Source organism: Arachis duranensis, chromosome 6 (genome assembly GCF_000817695.3).
Source record: "Arachis duranensis cultivar V14167 chromosome 6, aradu.V14167.gnm2.J7QH, whole genome shotgun sequence".
NCBI classification, from domain to species: Eukaryota; Viridiplantae; Streptophyta; class Magnoliopsida; order Fabales; family Fabaceae; genus Arachis; species Arachis duranensis.
The window spans coordinates 16,476,832-16,493,965 of NC_029777.3; the positions used below are offsets into that span (position 1 = coordinate 16,476,832).

Consider the following 17,134-nt stretch of genomic DNA (forward strand, 5'->3'; position numbering starts at 1 on the left):
TAACAATATCATATAAATATTATGTCTTGTCAATTATATTTTATTTTATATAATTAATTTGTTTATAATTTTTTTATTTTTTTATTTATTTGCATTCTATTTATATGTTTGCATATATTAATGTTATTTTTTCTTTTTTAGATGTTTATGACATAAATTGATATTTTTTAATTCTTACGTAGAATTTTTTTAAATTTCTTACCATTTTTTGGAATAATGTGCTTTGCATTGATTAACTTTGGAATAGAATTTTCTAGAGAATTGAAATTCTATTTTATGTTTTGGTATAAAAAATAGCATTGATTTCAATTCTCATGTTATTGTGTTACAAAACCAATGGATTGAATAAGAAAATATCCATATTATTTTGCACAATTCAATTGATTGCATAACAATTCGAATCGATTGAATTTTGAGAAAATTCATATTGACGTGCGAAATTCAATGATTGTATTACACCTTTAATCAATTGAATTTTGAAGAAACGTACGATATTCAATCGATTGAATTATCAAGAAATACGATTTTTCTATCGTTTACTAAAGGATCAAGAACAAATAAATTTGTTGATTCGCATTGCCAAAATATTGATGAAGATCATGATTAATGGAAGATCTATTTCGTTATTGTTTTTGTTTTTAATTGTTAATAAACATAATAGATGAATAATAAAATAATAATTTATAAAATAGAGCGTAGATTTAATAATTAAATAATATATAAAGGATTAAGTTGTAGTTAAAATTAAATAAAGACTATTTATCAATTATTAAAAAATTTAAAAAATGATATTTGGTTACTAAACGTTCAAGAACCATCGGATCCTATGCCTTAATTCACTGCTTAAACAAGTGGCAAAAGGTTCTTATCCTGTATATAATAGTTTATTGACTAATAAATAAGATTGGATCGGAAATGAGTCAAGCAGTTCATAAACTAATTCGAGCTCGATTTGCTAATAGTTCGAAACTCGTAAGCTAGTTAGCTGAGTTTGAACTTAAAATCGAGCCATAGTCATAAATGTAGGGCATAAATAAAAAGAATATAATTAATAGATAAATAATATATAAAATTAATTTTTTAAAATATTTTTTAATATATATAAATTATAATTTATTGATATAAAATTATAGATTATATTACTATTATTTGAATTTGCTTGTGAATTTGAACTTAAAAAATATGCTCAATTATTAATAAGTCAAGTTTAATTTTTATTAGCCGAATTTAAACTTGATGTAGAGTTGAGATCCGCAACAAAATAATTTTTAACCTACCAAATTAGAAAACACGGCAAGGAACAAAAATAAAATCTCTATTTACTTCCTCTAGCGTTTGAATGTAATGTGTGTCTTCTTTCCGCTTTTCTTTTTTTTTAATTAATATATTTTAATAAATTTTCAAGTATTTATTAAAAAGAGAAAATTAGTTGAAATCATAATAAATATTTAATAATTATCTTACTAATTGTGCATAGTAAAAAAGAGATAGTTAATTTGAAAATGAGAAGGTATAATAAATTATTTAAGTAGTTCAAACAATTAAAATTGAAGATGTTTCATAAAATTAATCAATGAGTTATATATTTTGAGTAATTTTATCAAATTACTCCAATATTAATAAATATTGAATTATTTTATATCTTTAATAATTAGAATTATTAATGTTTAAAATACTTTATAATAAAAGTGATTATTTATTTCTTTACATAATGTAAGCATACATAGAATATAGGGAATGAATAAATAAATAAATAAATGGGTCTCTCTCTTTTTTTAATTTTTTTTTTCTCTATAATAGATACACACTGTATTTTATACTATGTGAGTCTTCTTCTTAAGAAAATTACAACACATAATGAAATACTCAAATAACTCTACAAATTTTACTTGGACAATATCATCAAGGATCAAGAGAAGGTCTTACAAATAAACAAATACACAAAACACCTAGATGATATTCCTTCCTTTTTTTAAAAAAAAAATAAGTATTTGCTTTATTTTCTAAATACACTAAGTTTTCGTTGAATCTAATAAGTAAAATAAGATAATTATTTTGAGAATGAAAAAGTAACTTATTCCACCAATAGAATATCAATTTTTCGTTATTTAGGGCACATCTCTAGAAAACTTGATGTAGTACAAAAGAATTGGACACATCAGCATGCGTGCAACGCATTGGTTTCACAATGAAAAATATTTCAGTTAAAATTAATGTGGTTTTGCTGTTCAAAAACTAAAAATAAATGGAATAGAGAAAGAAGGGGAAAAGATAAAGAGTAAATTGATAAATAAATTTTTAAAGATTTATATTTTTGATAGGTTAATTTTTAAAAGAAAAAAATATTGATAAAATTTTTTAAGATAATAAATATGGATAAATTAATTTAAATTAAGACTTTTTATCTTAATTATAGGGCTAATTTGTAGGTAGCTATTCACATATATTATTTTAAAAAATTATATTGATAATTTTTTTTTAGAAATTAATCTGTTTAAAATATAAATTTTTAGAGATTTATTTGTTACTTTATTCTGTTAAATTAGAAAAATATGCTGGACTTACCACCAAGTGTATCATATTTTATTGGTTATATAGATAATGAGATTTTTTATTTAAATTAAATAAATATAGTATTTACAAAAATAAATAAATGGTGAAGTAATTACAAAGATGCATTTTCGATCACATCTCAAATGTTGAGGGATTTTTTAAAATTGGGCATATTTCGGATGCACATACCTCGTTTTGTGATAGAATGATTGCGAGTCACATCTAGGGGCACCCGGGATACGAACATGCGTTGATATCGGATATTGAGCATTCGAGATACGCGTGTTTTGTGACGAGGGTCTCAACATCCGAAATAAATGCAATTATCCTGGATGGGGGCTCAACATCTGAGATAAGCGCAATTGTGTATATAAGTTACAGCATCCAAAAAGAACGTGTATTACTGCTGTGATAAGGATGAAAGATGAGGTGGATGACCATCATTAATACAGGTGTTTGATTTCAATGCTGAATGGCTCAACTCCTCATGGTAAACATAAATTAATGAAGTTGAAACTGTAAGCTTCACACGCCTATAAATAGTGAAGCAATCCGAGGAACTATACACAATTAATAAAATCTTCTCTCTCCCTTATACGGATACATTCTTCTCTCTCTTTTCTAATTATATTTCTTTATTTTATCTGTTACCTCTTCTTTGTTTATTTATTTAGTTATTTTATAACACGTTATCAGCACGAAACTCTAATGAAATTTTAGGAAGACTTCAGGTAACAAATTTTATTATGTCGAAACTCTCTCATCTTGAATATAATGCTTTTGATATATTTGAAAACAATTATTTATCATGGATACTAGATGCTAAAATCCATCTTGATTTAATGGATCTTAGAGATACTATTAAGGCTGAATAATACATCCCAGAAGGATATAGCCAAAGCCATAATTTTTCTTCGTCGTCATCTTGACGTATAATTGAAAAATGAATATCCCACATTAAAAGATCTTGCAGATCTGTGGAAAGACCTTGAAGAAAGGTACAATCATCAAAAGACGGTGATACTTCCTCAAACTCGATATCTTAGAGAAAACTTTCTCGACCTTCCATGCCTCGAATGTGCTCCTGCAGCAGCAGTATCGAGAAAAAGGATTTAAAATTTTTTTTGGACACTAATTTCTTGCTTTCTTGTTGCTGAACGCAACAATGAGTCGCTCTTAAGAAATCATGAAGCGCGCCCAATTGGCGCCGCCCCATTTCCTGAAGCAAATGCGGCAAATTATAACCCCAGAAGAGGTAAATGGCAAGATTTTGATAACAAGAAAAATTATGGATGGAAAAAAATTATGCTCACAAGAAAAGATCTTACCAGAAGTGGAGTAAAAAAAGAAACAATGGGCAAAGTATATCAATTGAGGATAAATGCTTCCGTTGTAGTGGAAAGGGCCATTGGTCACGTACCTGTCGTACCCCAAGGCACCTAGTTGATCTTTATCAAGCATCCTTGAAAAAGAATGACAAAGGAAAAGAAACAAATTTTGTTTCAAATGATGAAAATTACGCCACCCATTATGATGTATCTAATTTCTTTAAAGGAAATATTGGCTATTTGATCAATGATGGAATAGTTTGATATGTGTATGTGTTTGTTAAGTATTCATGTGAATAATTTTACTGTGCATGTACTTCTACTCATTTTAATATTATTATCATTTGTTTTTGAAGAAAAATGGCAACGACATATTCTGAAGATATTTGCCTTGCGGATAGTGCAAGTTCGAACACTATTCTTAAAAGTACTATATATTTTACCCATCTTGTACCAAAAGAAGAATATGTTGATACTATTATTGGCTCAGGCAATGTGATAGAAAGCTCCGAAAGAGCTATAATTTTGTTTCCCAGAGGAACAAAATTTATAATAAATAATGCACTATTATCTACCAAGTCTCTGAGGAACTTGTTGAGTTTCAAAGATATTCGCCGAAATGGATATCATATTGAAACAATAAATGAGGAAAATCATGAGTATTTATGTATCACAACTCATGATTCAAATAAAAATGTTATATTAGAAAAGTTACACTCACTTTCATCTGGATTATATTATACTAAGATTAGTGCAATTGAATCACATGCCATTGTAAACCAGAAGTTTACTAACCCAAATGAATTCATAACTTGGCATGATAGATTCGATCATCCGGGAACAACCATGATGAGGAGAATTATTGAAAACTCTCATGGACATTCACTAAAGAACCAGAAGATTCTTAAATCCAGTGAATTTTGTTGTGCTGCATGTTCTCAGGGAAAGTTAATTTTAAGGCCATCACTAGTAAAGATTGGATTTGAGTCCCCTGAATTCCTAGAAAGGATTCAAGGTGATATATGTGGACCTATTCATCCACCATGTGGATCTTTTAGATATTTTATGGTCCTAATAGATGCATCTTCGAGATGGTCACATGTGTGCTTATTATCTTCTCGCAACTTGGTTTTTGCGAGATTACTGGCTCAAATTATTCGATTAAAAGCACAATTTCTAGAAAATCCAATCAAAACAATTCGTCTTGATAATGTTGGTGAATTTACTTCCCAAGCATTTCACGCTTATTTTATGGCTAATGGAATAAGTGTTGAACATCCAGTAGCTTATGTTCACACACAAAATGGATTAGCAGAATCACTTATTAAACACCTCCAATTGATTGCTAGGCCTTTATTTATGAGAACAAATCTTCTAACCTCGATTTAGGGGCATGCTATTTTACATGCCGCAGCACTTATTCGTTTGAGGCCAACGAGTTACCATCGGTTCTCTCCTATGCAATTAGCTTTTGGCCAGCAGCCAAATGTTTTCCATTTAAGGATATTTGGGTGTGCGATATATGTTCTCATTGCACCACCTAATCGTACCAAAATGGGACCCCAAAGAAAATTGCGAATATATGTTGGATATGATTCTCCCTCTATAGTGGGGTATCTTGAGATACAAACTGGAGATGTCTTTAAAGTCCGGTTTGCGAATTGTCATTTTGATGAATCAAAATTTTCAACATTAGGGGGAGAGAATAAGCTTCTTGAAAAGGAACTTAATTGAAATGCATCATCGTTGATGCATTTAGATTCTCAACCAGGACAATGTGAACTAGAAGTTCAAAAGATTATACATTTGCAAAGAATAGCAAATGAATTGCCTGATACATTTTCTGATACAAAGAGGATAACTAAATCTTATATACCAGCAGAAAATGTCCCAATTCGAATTGATGTCTCGGTAGGACAAGTAGCCACTGGAGCAAATTCACGCCAGAAGCGTGGAAGGCCTGTCGGTTCCAAAGATAAAAATCCTCGAAAGAGAAAAGAGGTAAATATTATTTATGTTGAAAAAGACATAGTAAAGACACATACAGTTGTCCAAAATTCTGATATAACGCCAGAAGACGTTCAGGTACCTGAAATTGTGAAAATAACGAGATCTTGATAAATTATGTCTTTACAGGAGAGAAATGAGACCGAAATAAGACAATTGTCAATGAAATATTTACATATAATGTGGCATTAAATATCATGCATGAAAGTAAGGGTCTTGAGTGAAGATCAGTCGAAGAATGTCGACAAATGAATGATTGGTCAAAATGGAAAGAAGCCATGAAGGCTGAATTAGACTCACTTGCAAAACGTGAAGTCTTTGGACCTGTAGTCCGTACACCTGAAGATGTAAAACCTATTGGATACCGATGGGTATTTGTGAGAAAATTTGTGAGAAAACGACATGAGAAAAATGAAGTTGTGCGCTATAAAGCCTGACTTGTGGCACAAGATTTTTCACAAAGGTCCGGTATAGATTATGAAGAAATGTATTCCCCTGTAGTGGATGCGATAACATTGCGTTATTTGGTCAGTTTATTTGCATATCATAAACTGCATATGCATTTAATGGATGTGGTAATAGCCTACTTATACGGCTCATTAGATCGGGATATCTATATGAAAGTCCCTGAAGGACTAAAGATATCTAAACCATCCAATGAATATTCGCAGGGATTATACTCAGTCAAATTGCAAAGATCTTTATATGGTCTAAAGCAATTTGGACGAATGTGGTAAAATTGTCTTACTGAGTATCTGGCCAAAAATAGATTCAAGAATGATGATATCTGCCCATGCGTTTTCATAAAGAAATCTGCATCTAGGTTCATTATAATTGCTGTGTACATTGATGATTTCAATATCATTAGGACTCCTGAAGAGATTCCAACAATTATACAAACTTTAAAAGAAGAGTTTGAGATGAAAGATCTTGGAAAGACTAAATTTTGTCTCGGCCTGCAGATCGAGCATATAAAAAATGGGATCTTTATTCATCAAACAATATACACAGAAAAGATCTTGAAAAGATTTTATATGGATAAGTCACATCTATTAAGTACTCCAATGATTGTAAGATCTTTGGATATGGAAAATGATCAATTCTATCCTAAGGAAGAAAATGAAGATATCCTTCGTCCTGAAGTACCATATCTTAGTGCTATTGGCGTACTGATGTATCTTGCTAATAATACACAACCTGATATATCATTTGCTGTGAATTTACTAGCAAGATATAGTTCCTCTCCAACCAGAAGACATTGGAGTGGAATCAAGCGAATCTTTCGATATCTTCATGGAATGATTGATATGGGATTGTTTTATCTCTATGGATCCAAGTCACAATTAGTTGGCTATGCAGATGCTGGATATTTGTCTGATCCACATAAAGGGAGATCTCAAACAGGATACCTATTCACATATGGGGGTACAACTATATCATGGAGGTCCACGAAACAGACGATTGCAGCAACATCCTCTAATCATGCTGAAATACTAGCAATACATGAAGCTAGTCGCGAGTGTTTTTGGCTGAGGAGTGTGATCCAATATATTCTGTCATCATGTGGACTGATTGATCATAAGATAGCCCCAACTGTCCTGTTTGAAGATAATACAACATGCATTGCTCAACTTAAAGGCGGATACATCAAGGGTGATAGAACAAAGCATATTTCTCCCAAATTCTTCTTCACTCATGATCTTTAAAATCAATAGCCAATTGATATCCAACAGATCCGCTCAAGTGACAATCTGGCAGATTTATTCTCAAAGTCACTCCCAAAATCCTCTTTTGAAAAATTGGTACATCAGATTGGGATGCGCCGATTTCGAGATATTAAATGATATCGACAAGAGGGGGAGACTGTACTCTTTTTTCCTTGGTCAGGTTTTTTTCCATTGGGTTTTTCTTGACAATGTTTTTAACGAGGCAGTTCCCATCACAAAGGATTTTGTACTCTTTTTCCTTCGCTAAAGTTTTTTTCCCATTGAATTTTTCTTTAGTAAGGTTTTAATGAGGCATAATCCTAAATGGTCATTCAAGGAGAGTGATGTGATAAGAATAAAAGATGAGGTGGATAACCATCATTAATACGGGGGTTTGATTTCAATGATGAATGGCTCAACTCCTCATGGTAAACATAAATTAATGAAGTTGAAATTGTAAGCTTCACACGCCTATAAATAGTGAAGCAATCTGAGGAACTATACACAATTAATAAAATATTCTCTCTCCCTTATACGAATACACTCTTCTCTCTCTTTTTCTAATTATATTTCTTTATTTTATTTGTTACCTCTTCCTTATTTATTTATTTAGTTATTTTATAACAATTACAACCATTTTTTCCATTTTTGTGAAGGTACTCTTGTGTCGAGCAAAAGTCCGGATGACCGTCGATGGTAACCAAGTGCTGTTCCTGGTAACGGCCCCTGAATAGGTCGTACCACCCATGATGCTGGTCGGACCACCAGGTGTCATTTTCTCTGGTCGTCTTGAAAAGGTAGTCATCGATGTTCATTGGGTCCGCTAGCCTGTGCTGTTGTTTCCCTAATTGCCTCTTCACTCTGTTAACGTGATGAAACTCGACAAAATAAAAGCAGACGATAGAGGTGACGACCCTCCATGTATAAAGCTCTGCATCACTCATAAACTAATCGGGCGCAATCTAATGTAGGTGGACATCATCGTAAGATATACATTGAAACTGTTCACACCAGGTTAAAGTACCTTAATTAATTAAATGATATGCCAATACATGAAAAATATATAAACCAGACTCTATCGTATCTGCTCTGCTGTCCTAGTCCTGCTGACCTACGCACAACAAATATAATTTAACAGAATTTAATTAATTGTATTCCATAATAAAATACGTGATCAAATGTCTACTACATGGTAATTTAAAAATTATTTACAAATATATGTACGTACCTGGAAGCTAGTATATGGTATAGCTACCTTCTAGCTAACTAAACTAAATCAATATAATCAAGAATCAGTTAAGCAAAGAAATAATCAATTAGTAATAAAGACAGATAAGATCGACTTACACCACCCTAACTTAAATTAATCCTCACACCATTTAATAACCTTTTCAATCCACTATCATTTAATACCTTCTTCCATAGGGATAAAAACAACATAATAATTGCTTCCTAATACCAACAAAAAAGAAGTTTTAAGTGTTCATTCTGCAAATTTTGGCACAAATGATCAATAAAATAGATAGCTATAATTCAATGTTAAGGATACTTTACAATATCATAAGTTATTAAGTGTGTCAAGTCTTAAATCAATGTGAATTGACACCTCCACTATGCTGGTAAGACAAGCAAGCATCTTAAAGCAGAAAATTTTGAGTAGAGTTCAAAAATAAAACAAAAAATAAAAAATTTATAGCATTCATTGTCAAGAGGCCTGAGAACTTCCCGAATGATCTGGCCAACGCTTTGAAGAGACTTCAAGTCATCCTCCGTTTTATTGAACTCTTTCTTCGAAGCTCGCAAATTCTCTCTCACTGACACAATTCCACTTCCAACAAATTAAAATTAACTAATAATCAAACCAAACAAATCACAGATAACTTAAATAAACAAAACCCAAACAGCTAAAGCAGCTAAACATTCATGAGTCATTCATTCTTCTTCCCTTTCTCAAAACCCTAACGAAATACCAGAAAGCAGAGATTTTTAATTAAAGGAAACGAACCTGATCGAACTCTGGACTCCAGTTCCTTGTGCTGGAGGAGCTTCTTTCGATAATCCGCCACCGCATTACGACGTCGCACGGTGTCTTCAGCGTCTGTCATTGTTAGTTAGTTATAAATATTGGTTCTTTCTTTCGATTTTGGATAACCAAAAAACAAAGAAGCTTAGCTCCGAGCTCTGTGGTGCGTTTCCAGAATCTACAGTTTTTGCGGCTTCTACTCTCTTCACAAGCTACCGTGTCTTGTTCTCTACGGCAATTTGTGTTTGTAATGTCCAAACTACCCCTGCAGAATACAGCATTATACTTATACATAGGGCTGGAAGTGAGCCAAGTTGAGCCGACTTATTAACAATCGAGCCTATTTCGCTCAAACTCGACTCACCGAAAGCTCACGAGCTAACTCAAGCTCACGAACTAACTCAAATAATAGAAACATAACTATATAATCTATAATTCTATATCAATAAATTATAACTTATATATTTTAAAAAATATATATATAATCGAGTCAACTCACGAGCTAATGAGCTTATCCAAACTCAAGCTCGACTCATTTAATTTATGAGCTTAATTCTAAGTTTAAGTTTGGCTCACTAACTTACGAACTTAACTTATCGAGCTATTAACGAGTCGAACTCGAGCTCACTCTTGAGCTAGTTTGACTCACTTCCAGCCCTATTTATACATACTAAGTTACTAACGGTATTAATTGTTTATTTCATTGAATGAAAAAATAGTAATGCTTTATTTTTTAGAATAATATAATTGTATCATCGATAAAAATTAAACATAATATTTTGTTCAAAGTACCAAGGGATCAGCAGAAAACTTATTTGTTTAAGTAGCTTTTTCTAAACAATATTATCTCAGAAACGAAAATATTAATTGAATACGATTATTTGTGTTAAATGAAAATTTCATAAAGAAAAAGAGTAAAGACAAAGTCAATTAACAAAAAATGTAAAATGATATATAGAGGTTTCTTTTTTTAAAAAATAGAATTAACGGTAGAGAACATAAGACTAAGGAGGTGAATTGAACAATATCTGAGTTAGGCTCATTTTTTTAGATAAGATATTGGGGTGTGAGTTATGCTGGAATATGATGATTATGGGTGATTTACACTGTTATGGCGGCGCTGAGTTTTTGGAATTTAGGGGGAAGAAATCGGTGGCACCGATTTGAGGTAGGGGAAATCGGTACCACCGATTTGTGTGAGTGAGGGGTAAAATCGGTGGGACCGATTTGTGGAAGGGGGAGGCTGTTGGATATGAAATCGGTGCCACCGATTTGTGTGTGGTGTAATTTTATTTTAATCCGGGTTCACCAATCGGTCCCACCGATTTGGGTGTGCAACGGTCGGTGCCTCCGATTTGCCATTAGTCAACACAAAAACGGATGTTGGTATCACAGAAGCCCCATTTCTTCCTCGTTCCCTAAGATCATCCTCTTCTCCTCTCTTCTCTTCTCTTCTCTGATTCTTCTCTTTCATTTGTGTAAAAAAAATTTCTGTGAGGCTGGAAATAGATAGTGTTATGGATGATAGAGTTGTATTGAAGATTTATTACTACGGACAGATCTTGTTACAAACATATGAGGGAGTTCAATTTGTGTGTGAAAATCCATTAGATGTTGTTATTCCGTTCACATTGTCATTTGAGGAGTTGAAAGGTGTGATTTGTGAGAAGATAGGCACGCAAAGATGTAGGAGAATATCGTGTATTTTGTACAGGTATCCTTTACATGTGTTTGGCGGGTTTGTTCAATTTCAAACCAAGTATGTGATGGACGAAGCGAGTATGCAGGAAATGTTTTCAATGTACATGGAAAATCGCCACCGAATATCGTGCATCGAGTTATATATTGAGTTTGAGCAATCTGAAGCGAACTGTAACATTGAGTTGGAAGATTATAATAGTGAAAGCGAAGATGAATTTGAAAGTAACTATGAGATCGTCGGTCCAGGTGAGGACGAAGAAGAAGCTGTTGGCGCAATGAACGCAGATGTGGCGGAAGTTGCAAATGCACTAACAAACCCGCATCCGTTTCAAGAGCCTTCTTTCATGCGGTCGTTGGATTTGGGGGCTATGCACGCACCGGAGTTTCCGCAATATATGAATACAGGTGCGTAAACCTAGGTAGCTACGTGAATCTCTGAAGTAGCAGATCGATAAGTCAGATGAGTAATGTATGTGATATGTGACCAGGCATTTGTGAGCATAGCGTTTGATTTTTTTATTAGACCGGAGTTTCCGGAATATATGAATACAGGTGCGTAAACCTAGTTAGCTACGTGAATCTCTGAATTGTTGTTTATGTAGATGGAATAGAGAAAAATAAGACTATAACGATCTTACCTAGTAAAGTATGTTTATTAATTGAGTTGTAATGAAGGACTTCTTACTGAGTACATAATGAAGCATTTGTTACTTTTGATGTATGTAGCCCCTCCTGTTGTGGCGGATGGTGAGTTCACAGTGGGGATGGAATTCAGCTCAAGGGAGGCAGTAATCAAGGCAATGAAAGATTATACCATCCGGAGAGGTGTGGACTATTGGGTATATGAGTCGGAACCGACGACATTCTATGCCAAATGTATAGAATATGGGAATGGTTGTGACTGGTTGATCCGGGTAACCAAAATGCAGAAGAAGTACTGTTGGGAGATAAGGAGGTACAATGGAAGTCATACTTGTACCAGGTCTACTATTTCTCAAGACCATTCGAAGCTGGATTCCAAGATAGTTGCAGAAGCAATAAAGCCGTTGGTAGAGGTTGACCCGTCTATAAAGGTAAAATCTGTAATTGCTGATATCCAGTCAAAGTTTAACTACACCATCAGTTATCGCAAGGCTTGGTTAGCAAAGCAGCAGGCGGTCGAATCAATTTTTGGAAGTTGGGAAGCATCGTATGAAGCTTTGCCGATATGGTTTGAGGCCATGTGCCACAAAGAGCCATCAGCAGTGGTTCACTTTGAAACAATGCCAGCTTACCAGGGGGATGATTTGGTTCCTGATATACGTGTTCTACATAGAGTCTTCTGGAGTTATTACCCCTGTATAAGGGCCTTCAGACACTGCAAGCCAGTGGTGCAGGTGGACGGGACTCATTTGTATGGAAAATACAAGGGTTGTTTATTGGTTGCAGTGTCACAAGATGGTAATAACAACATCGTGCCTATTGCATTTGCCATAGTGGAGGGAGAGACTTCTGATGCATGGCACTTTTTTCTGAGCAACCTGCGTCAACATGTGGTGACCCGTGATGGTGTCGGACTAATCTCCGATCGACACGATTCGATTAGGTCAGCTATTGAACGAAGTAATGGGGCGTGGTCTCCTCCAAGAGCTTTCCATATGTTTTGTATCAGGCATATTGAGTCCAACTTCTTGAGGAAGTTCAAAGCACCTTACCTGCAGAAGCTTATCGTCAACATTGGTAAGTTTGTATACAATGAACCTTTAATTTATTGTAAGCATGATCAAATAGACTGGTGTTCATAGCTGACTGAATGTTTTTCATAGGATATTCAAGGACGACCAAGGAGTACCAGATGCGCTATGAACGATTAAAGGAACGGGGTGAGGCTTACACCAATTGGCTTGATCGGATCCCTCGTGAGCAATATGCTTTGGCATTTGATGGTGGTTACCGATGGGGTCATATGACCACCAATCTTGTGGAATGTATCAACTCCGTCTTAAAGGGTGCACGCAATCTCCCAGTCACTGCACTTGTTAAGGCGACATTTTACAGGCTGAATGAGTTGTTCACTAGGAAAAGAGCTGAGGCTGAAGCCCGAATCAGTGCTGGACTTATATTCTCTGAGATGGTGACAACCAAGCTGAATGCAAATCAACGAGCATCAGGTAACATACAGCTTAGCTGTTTTGATAGAGAAAATGAAGTCTTCGAAGTACGCGAGATGCCTAGTGGGGTAGAGTATGCAGTTGACCTGCGCCACTATCGGTGTGACTGTGGTGAATTCCAGGTTGACCGAATTCCGTGTAGGCACGTGTTTGCGTGTTGTGCAAATCAGAGGTTGGATTGGAAAGTGTTCGTTAATGACGTTTACAAGATGGACCAAATTCGAAGAGTATACAGGGCTAGGTTTCGACCACTGGGAAATCCGGCAACGTGGCCTGCTTATCATGGACCTAGATTCGTTGGAAACCCGTTCCTCAGACGGGTTTCCAAGGGCCGGCCGAAGATGACCCGCTTCTTGAATGAGATGGACACTCGTATGTTGCGTCGCCCGAGGCGATGCAAGCAATGCGGTGCCGAGGGCCATAGTCGCAGTAGATGTCGTCAAAGTGGTGGACCGAGTGCAGGTCCAACCGAATAGTAGTAGTTACCTTTTTTTACATTTCGTTCGGATTTCATTTATGTACGACATTGACTTTTGAATTGACCAACCAGTGCTTATATTCATTTCAAACCTGATTAACATACACGATAGGAGATACGCAAGAAGTAATAACAATCTACGTGTAGTACTCATTAAGTAAATACTCAATAAGTAAATACTAGTTAACATAGTCAACAATAACAACCTAGTTAACATACTCAATAACTAAATACTAATAATGAAATTAACATAGACAACAATAACAATGTAGTCTACAAAATCGATAAGTAGATACCAATAACCAAATAAACATAGTCAACAATAACAACCTAGTTAACAATAATAACCTAGTTAACATACTCAATGAGTCAATTGTACACATTATTTCTTAAATAGTAGTAAGAACCTAGGTAACATTCTCAATAATTAACTAGTTACAACTTCACTTCCTCGGTGCCCACTTGATATCTTTGTATATCTTTCTGCACTTCTTTGCAATCCTGTTAAAGGCGGATGGTGTATACCGATTTGCACTCCGACGTGGAGGATCAGCTCTAAGGTTGTAACCTTTACCTTTTTCACTTGTGGCCGTACCTATGTAAACACAACAAATACAAATACAAATATAAATATAAATGTAAATATAAGTACAAGTTCACCATGAATACAAATATAAATACAAATACAAATATGAATACAAAAACAAATACAAATATAAATACAAATACAATTACAAATATAAATACAAATCATTACTAACATTATGTTTTACCTGCACTAGGTGCTGTATCCTCGTCAGCAGGATCGTCATCCTCATCACCACCCTCATCCTCAGACTCATCAGCGTCATCCCCCTCATCCTCAGACTCGTCCTCATCATCACCCTCATCCTCAGACTCATCCTCAACCTCATCTTGATGAACTGCTCTATGACTCTCATGAATCAGAGTCATCGGAATACGTCTAGGATTTCCACTTTGTATGATCTCTCCCGCCGCCTCATTACTTCTGCTCGAGTCAACAGACATTCTGGCACCAGAATTATCAGATGAAGTGCGACCCCGATATCCCAAATCCAATGACCTCCTAGCTGGAGTAATTCCACCAAAATGTGCTTGATGGTCGGTGGGAATGTCAAAATAATTACCTGAATGTGACTGGTGCGACCCCGATGCCATCAAACCAAGTAGCTGACTGAATGAAGGTTGCTCTCCATACTCAGAATGTGGACCACCCCAAAACTGATGGTGTGACGGGACTGACGCTGAGTAATAATCAGACGGATGCGTGTAAGGAACATATGGTGCAAAATACTCAACCCCCTGATGTGGCGGTTCCGGTTCTGGTGCCGGTGGTGGTGGTGGTGGTGGTGGAGGACCTTCTGGATTCTCTTCAAAAACAAGGTTTGACAATTGCAAGTGGTCACCATATGCCTCTCGGTACCAATGCATGTAAATTTCTAACGGATAATGTAAATGCTCCAAGTCTTCAGATAGAATGTGACTATATCGATTGGTCCATTGCATCACCCAACGCGAGTGGGTATTGGCCCAATCTTGATTCTTAGGCCCAGTTAGAACTTCCCCATGTGATGCACCTAGATCCTGCACTTCACTAGGAACACCCTGTGTCAATCCAAATTGCCTCCTGACTCTATCAGTAGCATGCCACTCGATGCATTCAAAAGATATAAGTGGCACTGTGGCACTCCATACCACCGAATTATGATGGATGGCTAAGGGAATTACGTCTGGGTCGATGTATCCAATGCCATAAGCCTGCCAAAGAAACTAGACAATTCTCCCAGTAAGATGATTACACAACAATTACTTCACTTAAGAATTTACATAAGGTACTTGTATTTTACACAATACCTGTCCTTCTTCTAGATCATCCAACAACCTCCTGTAGTGGGCAAGCGTTTTATATCGGTAGGCATAGTTTTGACGGTCCCAGTTATGCCACCTGCAAACGGACAATCCATTTGTTAACTTATCTTACCATAAACAAATTACAATTTAAATCAATTATTTCAATGCATACTTTAATCAAAATTACCTGTTTGCAATTGGAAACACTCGGGGATTGCCAGGAATCGGCGCTAGAAATGGTAGCCGGATCCAAGCCCAACTGACCAACAGTGTCAGTGGACCGTCCATCTCCTTGCAGTCGACACGAGTTGCCCTGCACAATGATCTATACAAGTGTGCCAGGCATGCCGAACCCCAACTAAACTGTATGATCTGGCCGAAGTTGCGGAGCAAGGGTAAAAATTTCCAATGCACCCCTGCACCCGACTTATCTGCAAATAGAACTTTTCCAAATAACAACATTATGTGACACTTTACATACATCTGCATGCTAACATCATCATTTAACACTATACGATCTCTCACACCCCTAAACCACGTTAACTTTATAAAGCTCCCTCTACATTCATTTTTGCTCGGTGCAACTCCAAAGTGGTGCAAGCACTCGGCTTCCAATGCCTCAAAGCTACTCATGGTCGGACCTGTAACCGAAAGACCATTTGTTGGCAGACCGAGAATTACCGCCACATCCTCCAAGGTCACGGCACACTCACCAACCGGAAAATAGAAAGTATGAGTCTCGGGCCGCCATCTCTCAATCAGAGCATTAATCATTGCTGACTGGCCTTTAATAACTCCAATTTGGGATACATAATAAAATCCAGTCTCGCGTAACTGTGCCTCAACAATTTGGTTATATGGATCCGGCGGGTGTAAATGATCGCACATCAACATCCTTGAAGCCTACAATACCACATTTTCCGGTATAAGAACAAATATAACACAACTATATTATTCAATAACACAAGTATACTTAACATGTCCATTAAAACTAATTCCCAGCATAAAACCAATTCAAACAAAAAAACAGCATACTAATTTCTTATTATTATTATTATTATTATTATTATTATTATTATTATTATTATTATTCAAACAGCAAACATACTAATTTCTCTACTATTATGATTATTATTATTGTTATTATTATTATTATTCTTATAAAAAAAGCATACTAATTTATTATTATTATTATTATTGTTATTATTATTATTCAGACAGCAGCATACATACATACTAATTTCTCTATTATTATGATTATTATTATTGTTATTATTATTATTCGTATAAAAAAAAACCATACCAAATTTTTAATT

At 35.0% G+C, this 17,134-nt stretch overlaps 1 protein-coding gene across 1 annotated transcript; it reads left to right on the forward strand.

The window, feature by feature from the left end:
* The first annotated feature begins 11,134 nt into the window (after positions 1-11,134).
* On the forward strand, positions 11,135-13,944 carry LOC107493042 (uncharacterized). The gene is made up of 3 exons (XM_016114120.1): positions 11,135-11,723; positions 12,045-13,037; positions 13,124-13,944. The coding sequence occupies exons 1-3, from the start codon at positions 11,135-11,137 to the stop codon at positions 13,942-13,944; spliced, it is 2,403 nt and encodes an 800-aa protein (XP_015969606.1).
* Positions 13,945-17,134: the final 3,190 nt, after the last annotated feature.

Coding starts and splice junctions, on each gene's coding strand:
- LOC107493042 (XM_016114120.1), top strand. CDS start 11,135: ATGGATGATAGAGTTGTATTGAAGATTTATTACTACGGACAGATCTTG. Junction 11,724..12,044: donor TCCGCAATATATGAATACAG/GTGCGTAAACCT, acceptor TGATGTATGTAG/CCCCTCCTGTTGTGGCGGAT. Junction 13,038..13,123: donor GAAGCTTATCGTCAACATTG/GTAAGTTTGTAT, acceptor TGTTTTTCATAG/GATATTCAAGGACGACCAAG.